General features: G+C 46.0%; 1 protein-coding gene across 5 annotated transcripts in view; it reads left to right on the plus strand.

The window, feature by feature from the left end:
* The window catches only part of LRRC39 (leucine rich repeat containing 39), a 20399-nt gene continuing 2200 nt past the window's right edge, over positions 1-18199 (plus strand). The window contains exons 1-9 of one of the 5 annotated variants that reach the window (XM_037153038.2): positions 1-256; positions 1993-2196; positions 4482-4674; positions 7774-7879; positions 9624-9780; positions 10550-10686; positions 13459-13604; positions 14301-14453; positions 15656-15798. In XM_037153038.2, coding sequence (XP_037008933.2) covers positions 4562-4674; positions 7774-7879; positions 9624-9780; positions 10550-10686; positions 13459-13604; positions 14301-14453; positions 15656-15798 — 955 coding nt within the window. In that variant the 5' untranslated portion in view covers positions 1-256; positions 1993-2196; positions 4482-4561. Of the gene's footprint in view, positions 257-277; positions 374-1909; positions 2197-4481; positions 4675-7773; positions 7880-9623; positions 9781-10549; positions 10687-13458; positions 13605-14300; positions 14454-15655; positions 15799-18199 lie in introns of those variants that run through there. The other 4 variants (XM_037153041.2, XM_037153039.2, XM_053655980.1 and 1 more) reach the window with 4 other exon arrangements.

Below are 18199 nucleotides of genomic sequence, written 5' to 3' on the forward strand. Positions count from 1 at the left end.
GTGTGGGCGGAGCCCGGGGCACGGAGGCCCGAAAGGGCCTGGTCGGGTTCTTCTCCAGGACGATGGCGGCTTCCCTGTGTCCTGAGCGTCACCCCACTCACCGTGGGACAGCCTCTGGAGGAGGGTGAGGCCCCCTCACTGGTTTTGCAACTTCAAGAGATGCTCAGCACCCTGAGGCTTCCCCGGGGCCCAACTCTCAGAAGCATCCCGGGTCCAGAGCACAGCGTCTCTCAGGGGCACCGAAGCCCGGAGAGAGGTAGGCGTGGGAGCCCCCACAGAGCTTGGTGACCAGGCAGTGGGTGGGGCCTCCCAGGGTGCTGCCAGGTGTCTGACGGGTTTGGGAGCTCACGGCTGCTCCCGGGCAGGAGATAAGGTGAAAAACAGAGTCCTCGGCTGGTCTGGGAGGCTGAGGGTGGCTGAGCTGGTTCTGCGGGTGGCCACTGGAAAAGAGGTTGGACGGGGGTCGGGGCTGGAAGCAGGGGCGCCCCTGGGTCTGTTCCGTCCAAACAGGGTGAAGCAGGAGACGGCTGGGCGAGGGGTGGGGGGTGGTGCTGAGGGCACCGCCAGTAGTACTTTCTAAACACAATCAGAATTCTCACAATCCCACCTTTATAGAAATGAAGGGTCCCGCAGAGCAGTTTGTGGAAATATGAAAAAAGCAAATTTCGTAGGTGCTTCCGAGACACATGCTGTCAAAGTTGGGTCGGTACCCTAGAAACCAAGTATTGGCCAGGGACAGAGTTTAAACTTCAGTGTAGCCTTTATTTCTGTAGAAGTGAAAAGGGGTGCATAAAAATGAAAACAAGGGAATGTAACTTTTTAAGTTGTTATGTGGCCAAAAATAGCTCACCCAGCATAGAGCAAGGCGGTGCAATTTGGGGTCATTATTGGGTGCGTGGGCTGCTGGATTGCTTCCTCTTCTCCTTTCCTTTCCTTTTCTTGAAGCAAGATTATACTGACTTCCCTCTCAGCCCCGCCCTAGGTTTAAATTGCCCCAGAACTTGCACGACGGTCTGGCGGCTCCCACGAGGGTCCTGCATTCACAAACTCTCCTCCCTGGGAAATCCATAAGTTCCTTGCACGACGGTCTGGCGGCTCCCACGAGGGTCCTGCATGATTCACGTAAGAGCTCTCCTCCCAGGATGGGAAATGCCATGGCCACCCCTCCCATCACAAGAGAAGGGGCACGTTTCACTGGTGTTTTGCTTGCCGAGTGACATGTTGTTTCCATAGACTCACTCATGTTCTTCTCCAATGAAGATTTTAAAATCACTTGCAGTGAACTTTTGATTTCTGGCCAATTCCCGGTAATACAGAATGAATAGTTTTCGTATATTTTATGTCTCCACTGTCGATTGGTTTAGGGAAATGGTGTGTGTGTGTGCACATACACATGTAAACGACAATTCTGTGTCGTTTTAACCACATAAATCCCCAGACCATCTGTGGAAGGGCGTCCCAGTAACTGGCAGCAGCGACTGCCATTCAGGAAGAGAATTAAGGGGCAGCAGAGGTTCCCAATCTCCTGAATTTTGTCCCCTGTGCATAGAGTACCAATTCAAAAAAGAAATACATAACTTTATTTAAAGATCCAGGAGTTAACTCCTACCTACGTAAGGCTGAAGAGATAGTGGATGAGAGAGCATCGGGTCTGGAGCGTGAACGTTGGAGGAGCTGGGCCTCCTGTTACCGCTCCTTACCCACACCTTAATTTTTCTTTTTTTCCCCCTGAAGCATCTGTGCCTTCCGTTTAAATATTTAAAGCTTTGTGGCTTACTAGGTAGGGTTTTATTACTCCGTACATACTCTCATTTCCAAGTCTCTCTCTCTCTCTCTCTCTCTCGGAACAGGGTCATTAACTTCTATTCCAAGTCAGGAGAAGTGGGAGGGCTTGGGGGGGAGGTGTGTTCTGGCTCTGGGACATGTGTCATTCCACGTGGCATGCGCAGCATGCAGTCACATACATACATTCTTGGCTGATCCTTTGCACAGAAGCGCCACGTGACCCTTGCTATTCTCAGCTTTGTCCACGAGCTAAATTTAGAATGAGGCTGGCATTACCTTTCACATGGTTACCGACGGACAGAGGGTTTTACTCATTCGGAGCCGTGCTGGAGACGGTTCTGCTCAGCACACACTCTTCTGAGCTGATAACAGCAACCTTGGGCATGTTGGTTTCTGTATCCGCCAGTGATGGTAAGTACTTTTCCAAAAAAGCTTTTTTTGCTCCCATTCTTCACGTATAAAAAGACTGCAGGTGGTACTGTGTCTGTGTTTGCTACAATGGACAACTAGACTCGGAATGGGATTTAAACATCTCTGGGGGTAGGTTTCTGGTCACTCACGCAACTGTCCTTGTCAGAAAGACAGATGTCCCTAAGAGTTAAGGAGCATCTGTTTTGAGATCGTATGTCTTTCTTTTGACTTTGGGGAGCTGGCTTGTGGGTCATGCTGTTGTGGTGCTCGCTTTGCTGCCAAGGCATGTCCCGGTCTGTCTCGGCATTAATGAAGGTAGAGGCCACAGTCCTCTGCCAGAGGCAAAAAACACATAATATCGTTATTCCCGTTTTCCTCTAAGGGAGCTTGGCTCGCCATGGCAGGAAAGCAGTTGGCTGCCCAGCGTGCAAGAGCGAATGAGGAAATGAGTGAACACGGATAGGTCTAGGAAGATACACATAGTTGGACATTTAGAAAATATTTAATTGTGGGATAAACATATCCTCCAAACATACTGCAGCTTGACTGTGACCTCTCCACTTGGATTATCGGCATCTGAATCCCAAAATTTTTCTAAATGGCAAAAGATCTCACCATCTGTTCGGCACAGGTTCTGTGCGCCTTGCTTGGCCAGAGGGACCCTCGCTCCTCATGGTTTTCTTCACGTTGGTGATTATGTATCAGCCCTGAAACCTGACACTTTTCTCCTCTGTGACGTGTTTCTTCCTCTCTGTCTGTCTGTCTGTCTTTCTCACCACACACACTGCACACTTTCACTTTAAAGAAATCAATACTTCAGAGGTGATTAATGAGGAAAAGCAATGCTCTTTACCAGTTTCTCCCTCCCACTCTAGAAATAACGTTTTAAGTATTCCAGTGGTTATCTCTATATTTCTTTCTCTTTCTCCCAAAGGCAGTTACATGCTGCTTCTTATCCACGTGAGAAGTCAGCCACAGAAGTTCACCCTGAGAGATGATGCCCATGTTCTCCGGCACCCCCTGGGTTTCTCTCCCAATTTACAGTGTCTCTCTCAGTCACCTTCATAACTCGAAGCAAACACTGATTTCTTTACATCTTGTTTCATAAAGGATCCACAATATCTATTGACTCCCGTCTTGGGTACTAAGATAAAAACTGGGACTTTAGAAACTGTGTTGCTTGTAGTAGTACAACTCTGAAACCCAAAAATCCGTATTCTGTAGGGGTCAATCAACTGTGTCACATTTGAGAGGTCACGGCATGTCAGTTTATAAGACGCCATCCCTTCTTCATGGAGCTGTGTCATTTCCCACGAGGTGGCTACAAGACCACGTACAGATGGAAATCGGGGTGTTTCCAATCTTTTGCTGTTATGAAAAACACCGTGGTGAATCATTTTGTAATATGTCATTTGACAACTGGAAACATTTGTGGCGTAAATTCCTACAGGTGTGAACGTGCGTTTGTAAGTTTGGGAGCTATCGCCCGATTTCCCTCCCTGGGGATGAGGACACTGCTGTCCCATTTCCTGGATGGGAGGGCTCACCTGTGCAGCGGGGCGTGTCCCCTCTCCCTTCCGGAGCTCCCTCCTCCTTTCCCCACGTCACAGCATCCCAGGGTGAGGCCGCACCGACGCGGTGATGTGAACACCACTGGCTTCCTGAATGGGGGCAGGCAGGGAGTCAATTAACTGTAAATCAAATTCTTTCACTATTGTTCATATAATTTGGTGAAAAACCAATACCGTTCTTTGTAAGGGGAAGAACATTCCATCAAACGGATCTACCGTAATTTATGTAACCATTCCCCAGTTATAGTTTTCCTCTCATGTCTGAGATTCGGGTCACAATCCCCACTTTGACCATTTGCAGCTTATTTTACACAAGAGCAAACGATCCCAATACACGAGTTACCACTCCACTGAATTCCAGCCGCAGCACCCCCAATGCCTGTCTTATTTTATATACCCTTTTTAACTGTTTCCCTATAATCAGACATGTGAACGAGTTGCAGGTTGTCATTGCTGTGCATTACATGGTGATGGAGGGATTCATTATTGTGGAGGGTATTGTGTACTTGGCACCAACACCTTGAACAAACCGCCTGTGTTCTTTAAGGTGTAGTCCTCCCATCCGTATTTTAGGGACAATGAAAGTACCCAGGTCACAGTATTTTGGTGGCATGTAACATGTATGAATAGTTTGGGGAACCTGGAGCGTGTTCAATACACATGCCCTATTAGGACCGTGACGAGCATGCTGTTCCTTCCCTCCGGTGTCCTTAGGTCCTTTCTGAGAGGACATCTGGGATTCGCCTGTTCAGAGCTTCATGACGGCGGTGACTCTGTGACCATGTGGAGAAATCATGTCAGAAAATGCGGCTTGTCCGGGGGCGGTCACTGCTGTCAAGGAAATTTGGGAAAAAAGGATAAAGATCATCAGTGAAGACCTGAAGCGAGAGAAGGAATTTCAACAGAAGTACGTCATAACGTGTTTGCTATTTTGAACTCGTGAACAGTCGTCACCTTGTCATAGAAAAGAGCGATTCTGAAGTGCCTTGGTATTGAACCTGGTGGGAATGTCTTTTGTTTATTGAAAACTCAGTATATACCCAAAGGAAACACTCGGCTGGGTGGCATGTGGCCCTCTGATGGGGACCCACAAAGTCCAAGTGTGTGTGCGTGAAATCGTAGTTATTGTGGGCTCCGTTAGGGCTCTATTAGTCAGTCACTGAAGTGTGCTTAGCACTGTTGAGTCCGCTTTTCAGTGGTGGTCTGTGCAACGTCATGGCCGCTGGAGTCTTGGACAACATCTGGCAGATGGTTCTGCGGAATCTCATCTAGGTGACTAGCTGTGCGCTCCAGCCAGGGCCCCCGTAAACCTGATTCCTTGATCCAGGCCCTAGTTAAATGGCGAGGCTCTCATTCCTCCGCCTTCTTGGTGTCTCCTTATTCTCCTCCCTGAATGTCTCCGAAGTTCTCCTAACCTGGCAGGAACAGCCCCTTGCCCCACAGCTCCATGCGTCAGGTCTGTGGAAGCATTAGAGGGTCTTGTGTGAGCAGCAAAGGGCAGAACGTTCACCGACAATGGCTCAGGGGATGAGGACGTCCTGAGACAGGCACTCCCAGCACGGCAGCAGCTTGGCCGGCTCTGCGTCTTTTGTCGCCTTCCCCTGCTGCTCTCGGGTAACTTCCCTCAGCAGCACAGGACGACTGGGGCACTTCCATGTCAGCGGTAGGGTGAAAACTGTTCCGTTCTATTTCTTCTTTATTGGCCGGACTTGGGTCGTTTGTAAACCCCCCACCCAGTGACTTTCTAGGGAATGAGACTGTGTGATGGATTTAGACAAATTAAGACTGACAAGTGGATGGGGAGGGGCCGCTCTCCCCACCCAGAGAATAATGATTCTGAGCGAGAGAAGGGTAGTAGCTGTTTACTGTGCATTTACTGTTTCCTAGGCATCCACTAAGTGGGTTTTTTTTTTTTTGCACTGTCTCACTTAACCCTCGCACCCTGCTGAAACGTGGTTTCATGACCTGGGTGAGACTGCATTATGACAAGAAGAAAGTTAAAACAAGAGCACCTCAGACAAGAACGTTAGCTTTTCTGGGTAAAGTGGTCCAGGGTAAACAGCAGCACGCCACCGCGTCAGATACCTGGGCGTCTGCCTCACTGCTCAACTGTGCGTGGCCTCCCTTCCCGAGGTCACCACCGCCCAGCCCCAGATAGACACGCCGACCGCAGCCGACCTGACTGACCTCGGCCTGCAGAAAGCGCGCACACTGCTTCTGCCAGCCCCCGACGGCCGGGCTTCCCCTGGCCCCTAGCTGGCGGCAAGGGGTGGGGGTGGCTGGATGCCATCTCGTGCCCAGTTACATTCAGAGGGTGTGACACTGGGGAAGAAGAGGAGTGACAGGTCACCGGGGAGAGTGAGTGGTCTCTGCCGCACATTGGTGCTGTTCTTCAACCCGGGGAGCCCAGGAGACAGGCTCAGTCACTTGTCGAAGATCAGGTTGCTAATAAATGCGGGGTGGTGTTCACACACAAGCCACCCGACTCCCTGAGCATCTCCTGGGCCTCCGGGCTCCCGTTTCCCTGGATGGGGCCCTGCCTGTGGACAGTCAACCCTGTGACACAGGCAAGACAGATTTGAGCGACGGTACTCCCAATAAATCCTACGCATTTTAAGAAACGGTGATCGGGAATCATGACTGGGTTCTAAACGCTTGAATTTCACGTATCGTGAAAGGAATCATTTCATTTCAGCAGCTCTGAGTACTCTCTGTACAAGAGTAAGGAGTGTGCATTATTTTCCTTATGGCGTCTTATTTATTTAGTTTTACTTATTTTACAGAGAGGGAGAGAGAGAGATTGATTTGTTGTTCCACTTATTGATGTGTTCATTGGTTGTTTCTTGTCTGTGCCCTGACGGGGGATCAAACCCACAACCTTGGTGTGTCAGAACGACGCTATAACTCACTGAGCTACCCAGGCCAGGGCCCATCTTCTCTTTAGGCTTCATGACTAGCTTGTGCGTGGGAGGGAGGACTGTCTGTTAGTAAAATACAAATTCCAAAAGCTAAGTTACACACACCTCTAGGATCATTAGGTCCGGACTCTGCCTACTCAGTCCTGGGCCTTACACCAGCCCCTAGGGGCACTCACTGATTCGTTCATTCATTCATGCATGCATGCATGCATGCACGTACCAAACTGCTGCATACCTGCAGGGAGCTCCTTGGGACACTAAGGGAAAACCCTCCCCCAAGTCTGCCCCCTAGGGGTGTTGGCAGAGAAGACACCTGCAAATGGCTGTAATTGGCACATGCCACATAGGAGATTTCTGACAATGTTTAGGAGGGGAAATCAGAGACTGTTTAAGAAATTTAGGGGGGAAATTCTTTTTTTTTTCACACCTACACCAAAAGCAGGTTTGAGCTCTGGAATCTTTACTTGGAATTTGTAAAATGCTGTCCTTCAAGGCACCCTTCCCTTAATCTTAAAACAATTTCATTGTAAGATCATTTTATAGTGCTATAAAATTTGATTTATGTATGGCAAATTTAAGTCTAGGCTGTTTCCAAAGTAAACTGTGTAGACTTACAGCCTGTAGTATTCTTTAAAAAACATAATACATAAACAACCGCAGCTGGTGCAAATGGTGAGACCGTGACACACCAGGCGAGGTGACTGTTAGGGGGAAAAACCCTGAACTGCACACTGAATTGCGCACTGTGAAATGATTAGTTTTACAGCATGGAGATTGTATCTCAAGAAAGCTGTTGTTATAAAAAAAAATTATGGAGCGTTGTGATGCTTTTTGAAGACATAAAAACAGGGCTTTTGTGATGCTTAATCATATTTAAAATTCTTATAAAACAAAATCCTGTTTGATTTCTAGACATTATCGATCAAGTGGTGGTTTCGAATGGGCCTTTCTTAATACAAAAGTGAGCACTGTGGCTTCTCAGCCTTTCGGCTAAGGTCAAGTGTAGTGTCTGTTCTTATTTGTTTGATATAAAAGTGCCGGCTGCCTCTGTCGCCACCTGAGTGCTAATGCTGCTTCCTGGTCCCCAGGCTTGTGCGGGTCTGGGAAGAACGAGTGAGCTTGACCCGCCTAAAGGAGAAGGTCACCAGGGAAAATGGGAGACTTGTTCTGAAGATAGAGAAAGAAGAATGGAAGGTAAGCTTTCCGAGTATTGTAACAATATTTGCTTTTCTGCCCTTTGCTTTTGCAGGGGAGTCGACAGAATGATCCTGAGACGGTGTAATCAAGACTGGAATAGTTGGAAAGTTGAAGTTAATAATATACTCATATGAATTCACATAGTGAAAAGAAACATAATGTCACTTTTTTTTTTGCAAAAATTCAACTTGCTTCTACTCTACCTAAACTTAAGTCAGTTGCAATATTTATTCTACTAATCCTTTTAATAATTTCTAATTTTTCATAAAAAGATGACCGTCTGCCTAGTGAAAATCATACAGCTTTTCCAAAGCAAATACTCAGTTTAAACTTCATGAAATTAAAGTGGATATTAATTTTTTTAAGATTTTATTTACTTTTAGAGAGAGGGGACGGGAAGGAGAAAGAGAGGGAGAGAAATGTAAATGTGAGAGAGAAACACTGATCTGTTGCCTCTCACACACCCCCGTCTGGGGGTCTTGCCTGCAACCCAGGCCTGTGCCCTGATTGGGAATCAAACCGGCAACCTTTCCATTCGCAGGCTGGAACTCAATCCACTGAGTCACCCCAGCCACGGTGATAGTCATGTTTTTATTAGGTTCACCACCTGCTTTTTATCCTCCCTCCCTCACCCCCCCCAACAAGTGCTTGATTACACTGGCTGAACTCTAGTTTTCACAAGGGCCTCTCTCCCTTGGGTCAGTATTTTTCTGCATACAGGTATATTTAGCTAGAACGTTAGTTCCTTTATTTTGTCTCTTGCCTATTTTAGGCTGAAAGGGAAAAGGCAGAGACTTTAGAATAGCTGAAACTCTTAAGATCCTTAAATTTGCCCTGGCTGGTATAGCTCAGTGGATTGAGCATGGCCTGTGAAGCAAAGGGTCACTGGTTCCATTCCCAGTCAGGGCACATGCCTGGGTTGAGGGCCAGGTTCCCAGTAGGGGACCCATGAGAGGCAACCACACATTGATGTTTCTCTCCTACTCTTTCTCCTTCCCTTCCCCTCTCTCTAAAAATAAATAAATAAATAATATATTTTTTAAATCCTTAAATTTAAATAAAATCTTCTCTAACACTAAAATATTTCAAAATAGACAGGAAGAAAAGTTTGAATATTTTTTAAAGAATTATTCTTTTAAAAAAATAATTAAAAATTTTTCAATTGCAGTTGATGTATATGACAAAAAGTTATTTAATCAAATAATTACTAAAATGTTTTGGGATTGAGCAAAAAAAAAAAGGACTCATGGATATGAAAGTGTGCTGATTGCTGGGAGGGGGGCCGGTGAGAGACAGCCACACATTGATGTTGCTCTCCCTCTCTATCTCCCTCCCTTCCCTCTCTAAAATTAAATAAATAAGATCTTTAAAAAAAAAGATGAAAATTAAAAAATGTTTTGGTGTCCTGTGCCTCTAATCACCCACTATATTCTCATTTTCGGCAGCACACACACTCTGGAAAGGCAGATACAACAGCATCTTTAGGACGTAGTTTTCTAGGGGACTGTGCTATTGACCAAAATATGTTATTTTGTTCACTCTATTATTATCGGGGTTGAGGTTGAGCAAAACAAGAAGTAAACAGCACAAAGCGTTTGGAAATATAACCTACCGAGAGAAGAAGATTCTGAGTTCTTTTCCAGATCAGGTAATAACAGCTTGACAACCACGCGTTCATGCGGCGTGGCACCGAGGTCAGTTCAGTGACGCGGTGCCCGCCATTCCCTTCTCTTGAGTTCAGACCCTGCCTGCTTCTCTGATGAAACTGAATCAGCTGCAGGAGTGGCAGCTGCACAGAACCGGTTTGCTGAAGATCCCTGAATTCGTCGGAAGATTCCAGAGCCTCATCGTGCTCGATCTGTCTCGAAACACGATTTCGGAGATACCTCGTGGAATAGGTAAGGAACACTGCCGCCCTCACTGCCCTGCCGTTCCGTCTGCCTGCAGGCGTGCTCTTCATCGAGACTTTTGTCTGCTACGTGGAACAAGGGGCTCACCCCTCGTAGCCCTGAGTCCCGAGAAAACTGTAGACATCTACTCTGATGCTCTACGGGGATCCCAGCTGCAGGATTCACCCAGGTGATTCAGGATGAGACTTCAATGCAAAAAAAAAGTCTCACCCTGGCTGGTGTAGCTCAGTGGATTGAGCGCAGGCCTGCAAACCAGAGGATTGTGGTTTGATTCCCAGTCAGGGCACATGCCTGGGTTGCAGGCCAGTTCCCAGCGGGGGATGCACAAGAGGCAACCACACATTGATATTTCTCTCCCTCTCTCCTTCCCTTCCCCTCTAAAGATAAATAAATAAAATGTTTAGAAAAAAGTCTCTTTGAAAGTAAAATTGTATAGGTTATAAAGCCAGTGTTGCTGGTTCAGTTATTTCTTGAAGGAGCTGAAGACAAAAAAGAAAATTAGGAAGATTTCTTAAAAGAGAAAAAAATCCTCAAGTGGAAAATTGGTCAGAATACAGTACAGATAACACAGAATGGAAAAAAAATGTACCTTTGCCTAAAGCACTGATAAACCTGCCCTTTTTTCAGCAAGAGTTAACAACCTGGCCAGTGTGAATTTATCTGTGCAAAATCGGCTACTTCTTAATGCATTAACACTGTGTAACTAGAAATACTATTTTCTATCCCCCTGCTCTCAATTGTGCATTATTTTTTGTAGGACTACTTACTCGACTTCAGGAACTGATTCTTAGTTACAACAAAATCAAGACAGTCCCCAAGGAACTGAGTCACTGTGCCAGTTTGGAGAAACTGGAACTTGCCGTCAACAGAGACATCTGCGATCTTCCGCTGGAGGTGAGAGCGAGCCGCAGGCCCGCGACCCCACTTGCCGTCCGCTAGTGGCTTGCTGCTCTCAGTCGTGTGACTCTTAAAAATAACACCAGTGAAGAAGTGCTGCAGATTTCATTTCAGGGAATACGTAGCGGAAGCTACTTCTGGTTATTTTAAGTAGAATGCATTGTTTTGATAAGAGTGGTCTCTATTCAGCATAAACGACCCTTCCGCTACTGCCGTTGCACTAGCGACCTGGGAGGTCAGCATGAGTCTGACTCATTTCTGTTCCCTGAGCTGCAGGCACAGCCTGGGTGGCAGTCATTACTTAATAGATGCTTGTTGAATGACTAAATAACCACCCTGAAGCACAGACGGTGTGGTGCTGGAACAAAACTCTTTTGCACTCTGGTTGGCTGTTCTCCGAGCGCCTGGTGTTTGAGAGAGGCCAAGTGACCGGAAGTGAGTTCTTCAAATCAGGGCAACGTAGTTCCTTTGCAGAAGCAGCTTCCTGGGCTCCGCCAAGGAAAAGGAAAGTGGTCAGACTTGGACGTAGTTGGAGTTCTGAGGATGTCTTGTTATTGGCCAAAACCAAACTGGGCCTAGAGCTACAGACATTTGTATCACTTTTCAAACACGTCCGATGCTCTTCAAATCCGCAAGGGAAATTTCCATGGTTTTGCCTTGAAAATAATGACCTTGCAAGATAACAGTTAAGAAAAATAATACAACTCAAATTAAATAGATTATTACCTTCTCCCTTTTTACCTTGGTGAAAAAAATCACTTTTCTTTTTTCCAAACCAGTAAACATGTTACCGATAACATTGGCTCTTGCAAGTAAGACATAGTTTATATATTGATAGTTATCTCTTCTTACAACAGTTCAACTTAATCAAAAGTAGGCATTTGTTTATGATAAAAGTGATGGGCTCTGGCTGGTGTAGCTCAGTGGATTGAGCACGGGCCTGCGAACCAGACAACTGCGGTTCGATTCCCAGTCAGGGCACATGCCTGGGTTGCAAGCCAGTTCCCTGCAGGCCAGTTCCCAGCAGGGGACGCACAAAAGGCAACCATACATTGATGTTTCTCTCCCTCTCTCCTTCCCTTCCCCTCTAAAGATAAATAAATAAAATATTTAAAAAATGATGATCACAGGGACAATTTCTTTATATCTACAAGAGGGCCAAGAAGTATTTTATTTCTAATTTGTCATTCTTATGTCTCTGCTCCTAGGACTGGTTCCGTCGCTAAAAAGCTGTGGGAGTGAGGCCACGGCCATTACCCTGTCTTTCCCTAAATTCCTTTGCTTAGAGAATTAGGTTTTAGTGGAACAACAGTGGGCTGAGATCTGGAGCCAGGGACGACTTGTAAGATGGCCTTGAACATGCAAATTAAGTTTTGTATGTAACAGTTTTAGTACATACTCAATCTTCTACCATCAAGGCGTTCTAGCCCCACTGGGAAGTCGGCAGCGTGACGTCGCGTGCACCAGACACGCAGACACATCCCTGATGATGTAAGAACCATCTCTTCATACTCTGTTCTGAGCCACTTGAAAATTTTGAAAGTCTGATAACAGATTTCGAAAAAGTGTTTGATTCATGGCTTGAATTCTAAAGTTGGAGAAACATTAATTACGAGACAAGCCTTTCAGCTTTTTTTGCCTACAAAACAGTGTAGTTGGGCATTTTTCTGGGGCGTCCGAGTGGTAGATCTTGAACACACCCTGATATAGAAATAAAACAACTCTTCCATAGCCCGGTGGAGAGTTTCTAAATAAAAGTGGACAAAATTCTCACATCCTGGAACTTTCACGACTGCCCTGTGGAAAGAGGAAAGACGTTTTGTGTCTTTGGGTCCATGGACATTTGAGTGCATGTCACCAGCCCACCGAAGCCACTGGGTCCCTAAAATGGAAGTCAGGCACTCCCCTGGTAGAGCAGATGTAAGAACTTTTCATCACAGCTTTCTCAGACCAGGGGCAGGGCACCCAGAAAACTAAGGGCTATTTTTAAATGAATAAACTAGAAGCGTTGATGTGAGTACAGTTTAAACACTGACATTGAGAGAAAAACCTGGTTAGAGAGACATAAGTACTGTATCGTAATCTTTGAGTAAAATTTAAAAAAAACATAGGAATATAAAGTTATATGTTTACAACAACATACATAATAGTAATCTGCATATAGAGAAATACATAGAAAATATGTAGTTCTGTACAGCAAATAAAGCATTAAAAAAGGCATGGGAATGAGAGACCCCAAGTTCAGGAGAAGTGTGACCTCTGGAGAGGAAGAAGGGACCAAGGACACAGAGGGGCAGCCTTATCAGTCTGTCTTCTTTCTTAAGCTGAGTACCCTGGTGCTCTGTTATTCTGAATAAATTTTTATCGATGTTTTCATTTAAAAATAGAATTCCGAAAGTAAATTCTGTGACTGCGATCCCATGAGGGGGTTCAATAATTGTTTTGAATGTGGGTTTTCCCACACTAATCTCGACTCTAGGGTGAAAGGAAACATAATACATGTTTACCCTGAGAAGGGGGGTGCAGGGAGCCTTTGCCGGGCAGCTTCTGTAATCCCTGGAACCTGGTTATTTTGGAAGATAATTGTCTTTGAATAAATGGACTTTCTAGGAGAGTTCTCTGCTTATATGGAGGTTATTCGGGTTCGTTTTGGTTTCAACTGTGTTGGGGACCCTTGTGACGAAGCAGGGTCCGAGCACAGACAGCTTGGTGTGCAAGGCGGGCTGGGAGTGCCTTGGCTCACACTGCACCCCTCGCCTGCCTCCTCAGCTCGGCGGCCTGTCCAGCCTCACGCACCTGGACCTGAGCATGAACAGCTTCTCGGCCTTCCCTCCTGCTGTGCTGAACATGCCTGCCCTGGAGTGGCTGGACCTGGGCGGCAACCAGCTCCGACAGCTTCCCGAGACAATCGACAGGTAACATCAGCAGACCCGATGAAAAGAAACAGCACCCAGGGCCCCCACACCTGATCCATCACAGCAGGTGCATCTACAGCTAACAGTTCGACCATTCAATAGAATGTTTTCATTTACTCCAAAAAAAAAAAAAAAAGAGAGAGGAACTGGGTATCTGGCGCCTACAAAGTGACAAGAATGTGCCACAGCAGTGACAACACTGATTAGTGCATGCCAGATGCTTCTGTGCACTTCACACACAGACGAGGAAGCAGAGATGTCAGCTATTAAGTTACTCAAGATCATATCGAGTGTGCAAGAGGGGGTGCGAACCTAGGCAGCGGACCCCAGAGTCTCCCATGCTCACTTTGTCCTCAGCGGGCCCATGGGTCATTGCCGAATCTTCCTGTAAGATGAATTCGAATTGGACCTCATTTACAGCAGTTCTTCTTTGAGAAATCTACGAGAATAGTGACAAGTTCTAGAACGCACTGATTTCAGTTCCACCACCGCACATGAGAGCTGAGCTGTAGAGATCAGCCCCGCAACACGGATGCCCTGATAACCAGGGGGTGCGAGTCAGCCAACGGAACAGGCGCAGTGATGAATGGAGGCCTTGTAAAGGGTGGTGTTTCCTGGGTTATTAAGTTCACGAGACCCCGGGTTCTCCTACAATGTGTGATTGACCAAGTTCAGGAACCCCCGTTACTCCTTCAGGATGCAAAAGCTCCACACACTGTGGCTGCAGCGGAACGAGATCACAGGCTTGCCGGAAACCATCAGCAACATGAAAACCCTGGGCACCCTTGTCCTCTGCAACAACCAGCTGCAGGATATCCCGGCGTTCATGGGGGACATGACCGGCCTGAGGTAAGGGTTCTCCACGCAAAACCGGCCTGTTCCCTTCAGCTGCGGAGCAAAGCGATGCAGAGAAATTACTGTGACCAGACTCAAGTTCTCATTCGTGAGAATACAGGCACTTCAAAATCTGGTCCAGTTTTGAAGCCCTAACTTATAAACAGGATTCATATGATACTAGTCTAAGTTATTCAAGAATGAGTCCATAAAACTGAAGCAGGGCGGGGTGGGATCTATCAGCTTCAGGGGACGCCTCCTGTGGGTGACACTTCCATGGAAATCTTCTTACAACTGCCCACAAATCCCAGCTGTGATAGAAAAAGTGAAAAACATAAAAATAGTGATAAGTTCCCTTCTAAACACCTACAAAGGGACACAGGCAATTATCCTAATGACAGAGCAATCATAACTTTGTACTAATTACCATTAAAACGCCTTGGGTGTCTTCCTTCCAAAATTCAACTTCCTGACAGTGAACGTGAGGAGTGACAATTCACACCAAATCCCACAACGTCCATAAAAAGATCATCCATCCATCCATCCATTCATTCATTCCCACACTTATTCAGCAACTACTAAGCTCCATACCAGGTGGTGAAGACTCGATGATAAAGTAGTCTATAAAATATGCAGACTTCAAGTTCATTACATCAATCAGGGAGTCCTTAGATTTTACGATGGTACAAAAGTGATATATGTAATAAATTACATGAGATAATCGATACTTTATTATAAAGTAGGCTTTGTGTTCGGTGACTCTGCCCAACTGTCGGCAAATGTAAGTGTTCTGGGTGTGTTTAAGGCAGGTGAGGCTGAGCTATCATATCCTTTAGGCGTATCACATGCATTTCTGACTTATTTTCAAGTTACAGTGGGTTTACTGGGGCGTCACCCTGTTGTTAAGTTGCGGAGCCTCTGTGCATTTGAGATGCATTAGCATTGTCCTCGGAAGTTCAAGTGCACCATGCTCAATCAGTGCTATTGGCTGCTTTAATAAGCTTTGCAGATAAGTTGTCTAAAGCTAGTATTTTTTTCTTCTAGGGGAAAATCCTTAAAAATTCTTGGGATATATCCCATCTCTCCAACACGTTCAGTTATTGAAACCCGTTAAAAAAGAGTAACTTAGAATTCTATTATCATTTGCTGTGTCCCAGGGAAGCAAACATACACTTCTACGGCACCTGTAGAAATTCTGTTTTTTGGTAAACTGCTAGGTTTGTCAACTTCAGAGACAACCCACTGAGGCTGGAACCGACCCTCCCTCCCAGCGAGGGCACGGAGGAGGAGGAGGAGGAGCGGGAGTTATTCGGCCTTCAGTTCATGCACGCCTACATCCAGGAGGCGCGGAGAGAGGCAGGTAGGGGCTTCCTTCCGGTCGAGGGATGTCTGTGTACGTGAACTCCTGCATGGGTTTTTCCTTTGGTCTCACCTGCTGTCACGTTCTGGTCTCGTGGTCAATGTCGTGGGAGAAAGAAGAGTGGACTTCGGCTCGGTTCGCCGTTTTGACAAAGACTTGCCGTCTTTCCAGTGGGGGGGGGAGTAAGTTTCCTTGGCTGAGCCTGTGGAGCACAGCCAGGCGCAGACGCCGTCCGCAGAGCTTCCCTGTCCCGTCCTGCTGGTGGGTCACCTGCCAGTTTACTCTCCCGAACCCCACCTTCGCTGCCATTTCCTTCTTTCCTACAACCCACGAAGAGCCAAACAGCTTTTGCCTGAGGATGACAAATATTGAGATAATACAGATGTTTAACTCATAGTTAAAATGAGGTTTTGATATACAGAATTCAACCAGTCTCTGATAATTTAGAATTAAACCATTGTTTTAAAACAAAAGAGGGCCTTTTACTTAGACCAAGACTAGGGAAAGGGCAGGTAACACAATTCTGTTAATAAAAGCAGTGAAACAGTTGATCACTGAAGATGGGGAAAGGGGGGCCTGGGGTGAACCTGCTTTAGGGGAGAGCAGCTGGGCAGGTGGTGACTCTACGAACGGGAAGAGGAGCATCACCTGGGCAGGACCAGGTGAGGTGGAAGGCGGGCTTTGGGTTTAGCACAGTACGGCCGAGGTACCCGTGGGACATGCAGGGAGACGCGGTTGTGGGGATGAGTCTCAAGTCCGAGAAGGGGTCTGATGAGCCTGCAGGTTCTGCGGGTGGAGGAACAGGTCCGTGCACTTCCTGCAGACCGTTGTCATGGAAACGCTAAGGGAAACACACAGGCTGGGGAAACTTCACTGTCCTGCAGCTGGCATACGACAGTCAAGGTTTACTTTCCATAAGGTACTGGCACCGGCGTCAGAAACGTATTAAGTGAAACGGGTCACAAGCCTGTGAGTCTGATCCTCGTGTGTGCGTGCATGTGTGTTACAGAAAACACAACTGAACACGCCTGTTGTAGAATGCCATTTATTTCTGAGCAGAACTTGTTGAGTGATACAGAACAGGTTGTACGATGCAAAACTGGCTCTGTCTGACACAGTGAAGCAAGTTCATGATCGAATGACGTGCTGTCTCCATTCACGTGTCCTAGCTTGGGGGGGGCACGAGTACCGGACTTAAAATGTAATCAGACTACCTTACTTTAGTATTTGACATAAAACTTCTAACAAGAGAAAAAGGTGACGACTTATAAAACCAACTCTGCTTATTTATGAAAAATAGATTCATGAGTTAGTGCTCTTCATTACAGTATTTGTGGAGTGCTTACTCCGTGCCCCTGACTGTTGTGAAAGTATTACATGTATAATCTGGTGTTCATGGCAGCCTTGTGAGGTAGGTCCTGTCACCGTCCCCATCCCCATTTGACGAGGAGGAAATCAAGGCACTCAGAGATGAAGCCCTTGCCCAAGGTCACACAGCTGAGAGGCCACGGCGCTGGGACTTGAACCCAGGCAGTTTCACCAAACAGCTGTGATTATTCAACTAAACAGAAAGGTTGAGGATTAAAAACGGGCCAGGGGTTTGGTTTACAATTCATGGAAGCATAGACCACGTGGCCAAAAGCGACCTGAGAATATAATCGTATCTAAAATTAGTAATTCTGAATCTGTCTTGGCAAATGCACCAGTGATTAACACTGTTTTTGGGGTTTTTGGTTTGTTTTACTTATTCTAAAGGCAGAATAACTCAAGGATAAAGTGTGAAAACAGTGGAAATGTGGTAACAATCCTGGTTTGTTTGGTTTAATACTTACTTGTGCATAGAAACTGTTTATATGAGTTAAATGAAGTCTAAATGTGAGGGTTTTGGTTTCACTACCTAATTTCTACTTTACTCCAAATTATTTTTCCAAACGAGAGAATATACTTATATTTGTATTTACACGTCAAAATGGCCTGTTAAAAGATATGAGGTAATTAATTTCAGAAGCTATTTGCAGATTTCAACTTGTGAAATGGGCTTTTGAGTGTCTTTTTGGAGGTTCTAGATTATTATCCACTGCAATGAAATAGTTTTTTTCCCACTTGAAAACATCTTCTCAGTTTTGGTGTTTGCACGGACAAATTTCGGTAACACACACAGGCGTGACTCTAGAAATCTGAGGGTAAACTTACTGACTGTAAATACCTCTGAGTTTGTTTGCATAAGGAAAAAATCACAACTGATTATCCTTTCCAGATCTGCATGGAAAGAAAAAAATCCATACAGAAGCCAAATCCTCAGATTAGCTCTTGTTGGAAACTGACAATTGACTGTTACGTCTTGAACTTGAGAAATAAAAAGTATTAAGTAAAATCAAAGGAAAATGCATTGCCGAATTAA

The sequence above is a fragment of the Artibeus jamaicensis genome, unplaced genomic scaffold, assembly GCF_021234435.1.
Source record: "Artibeus jamaicensis isolate MK-2021 breed Jamaican fruit bat unplaced genomic scaffold, CSHL_Jam_final scaffold_1689, whole genome shotgun sequence".
Lineage (NCBI taxonomy): Eukaryota > Metazoa > Chordata > Mammalia > Chiroptera > Phyllostomidae > Artibeus > Artibeus jamaicensis.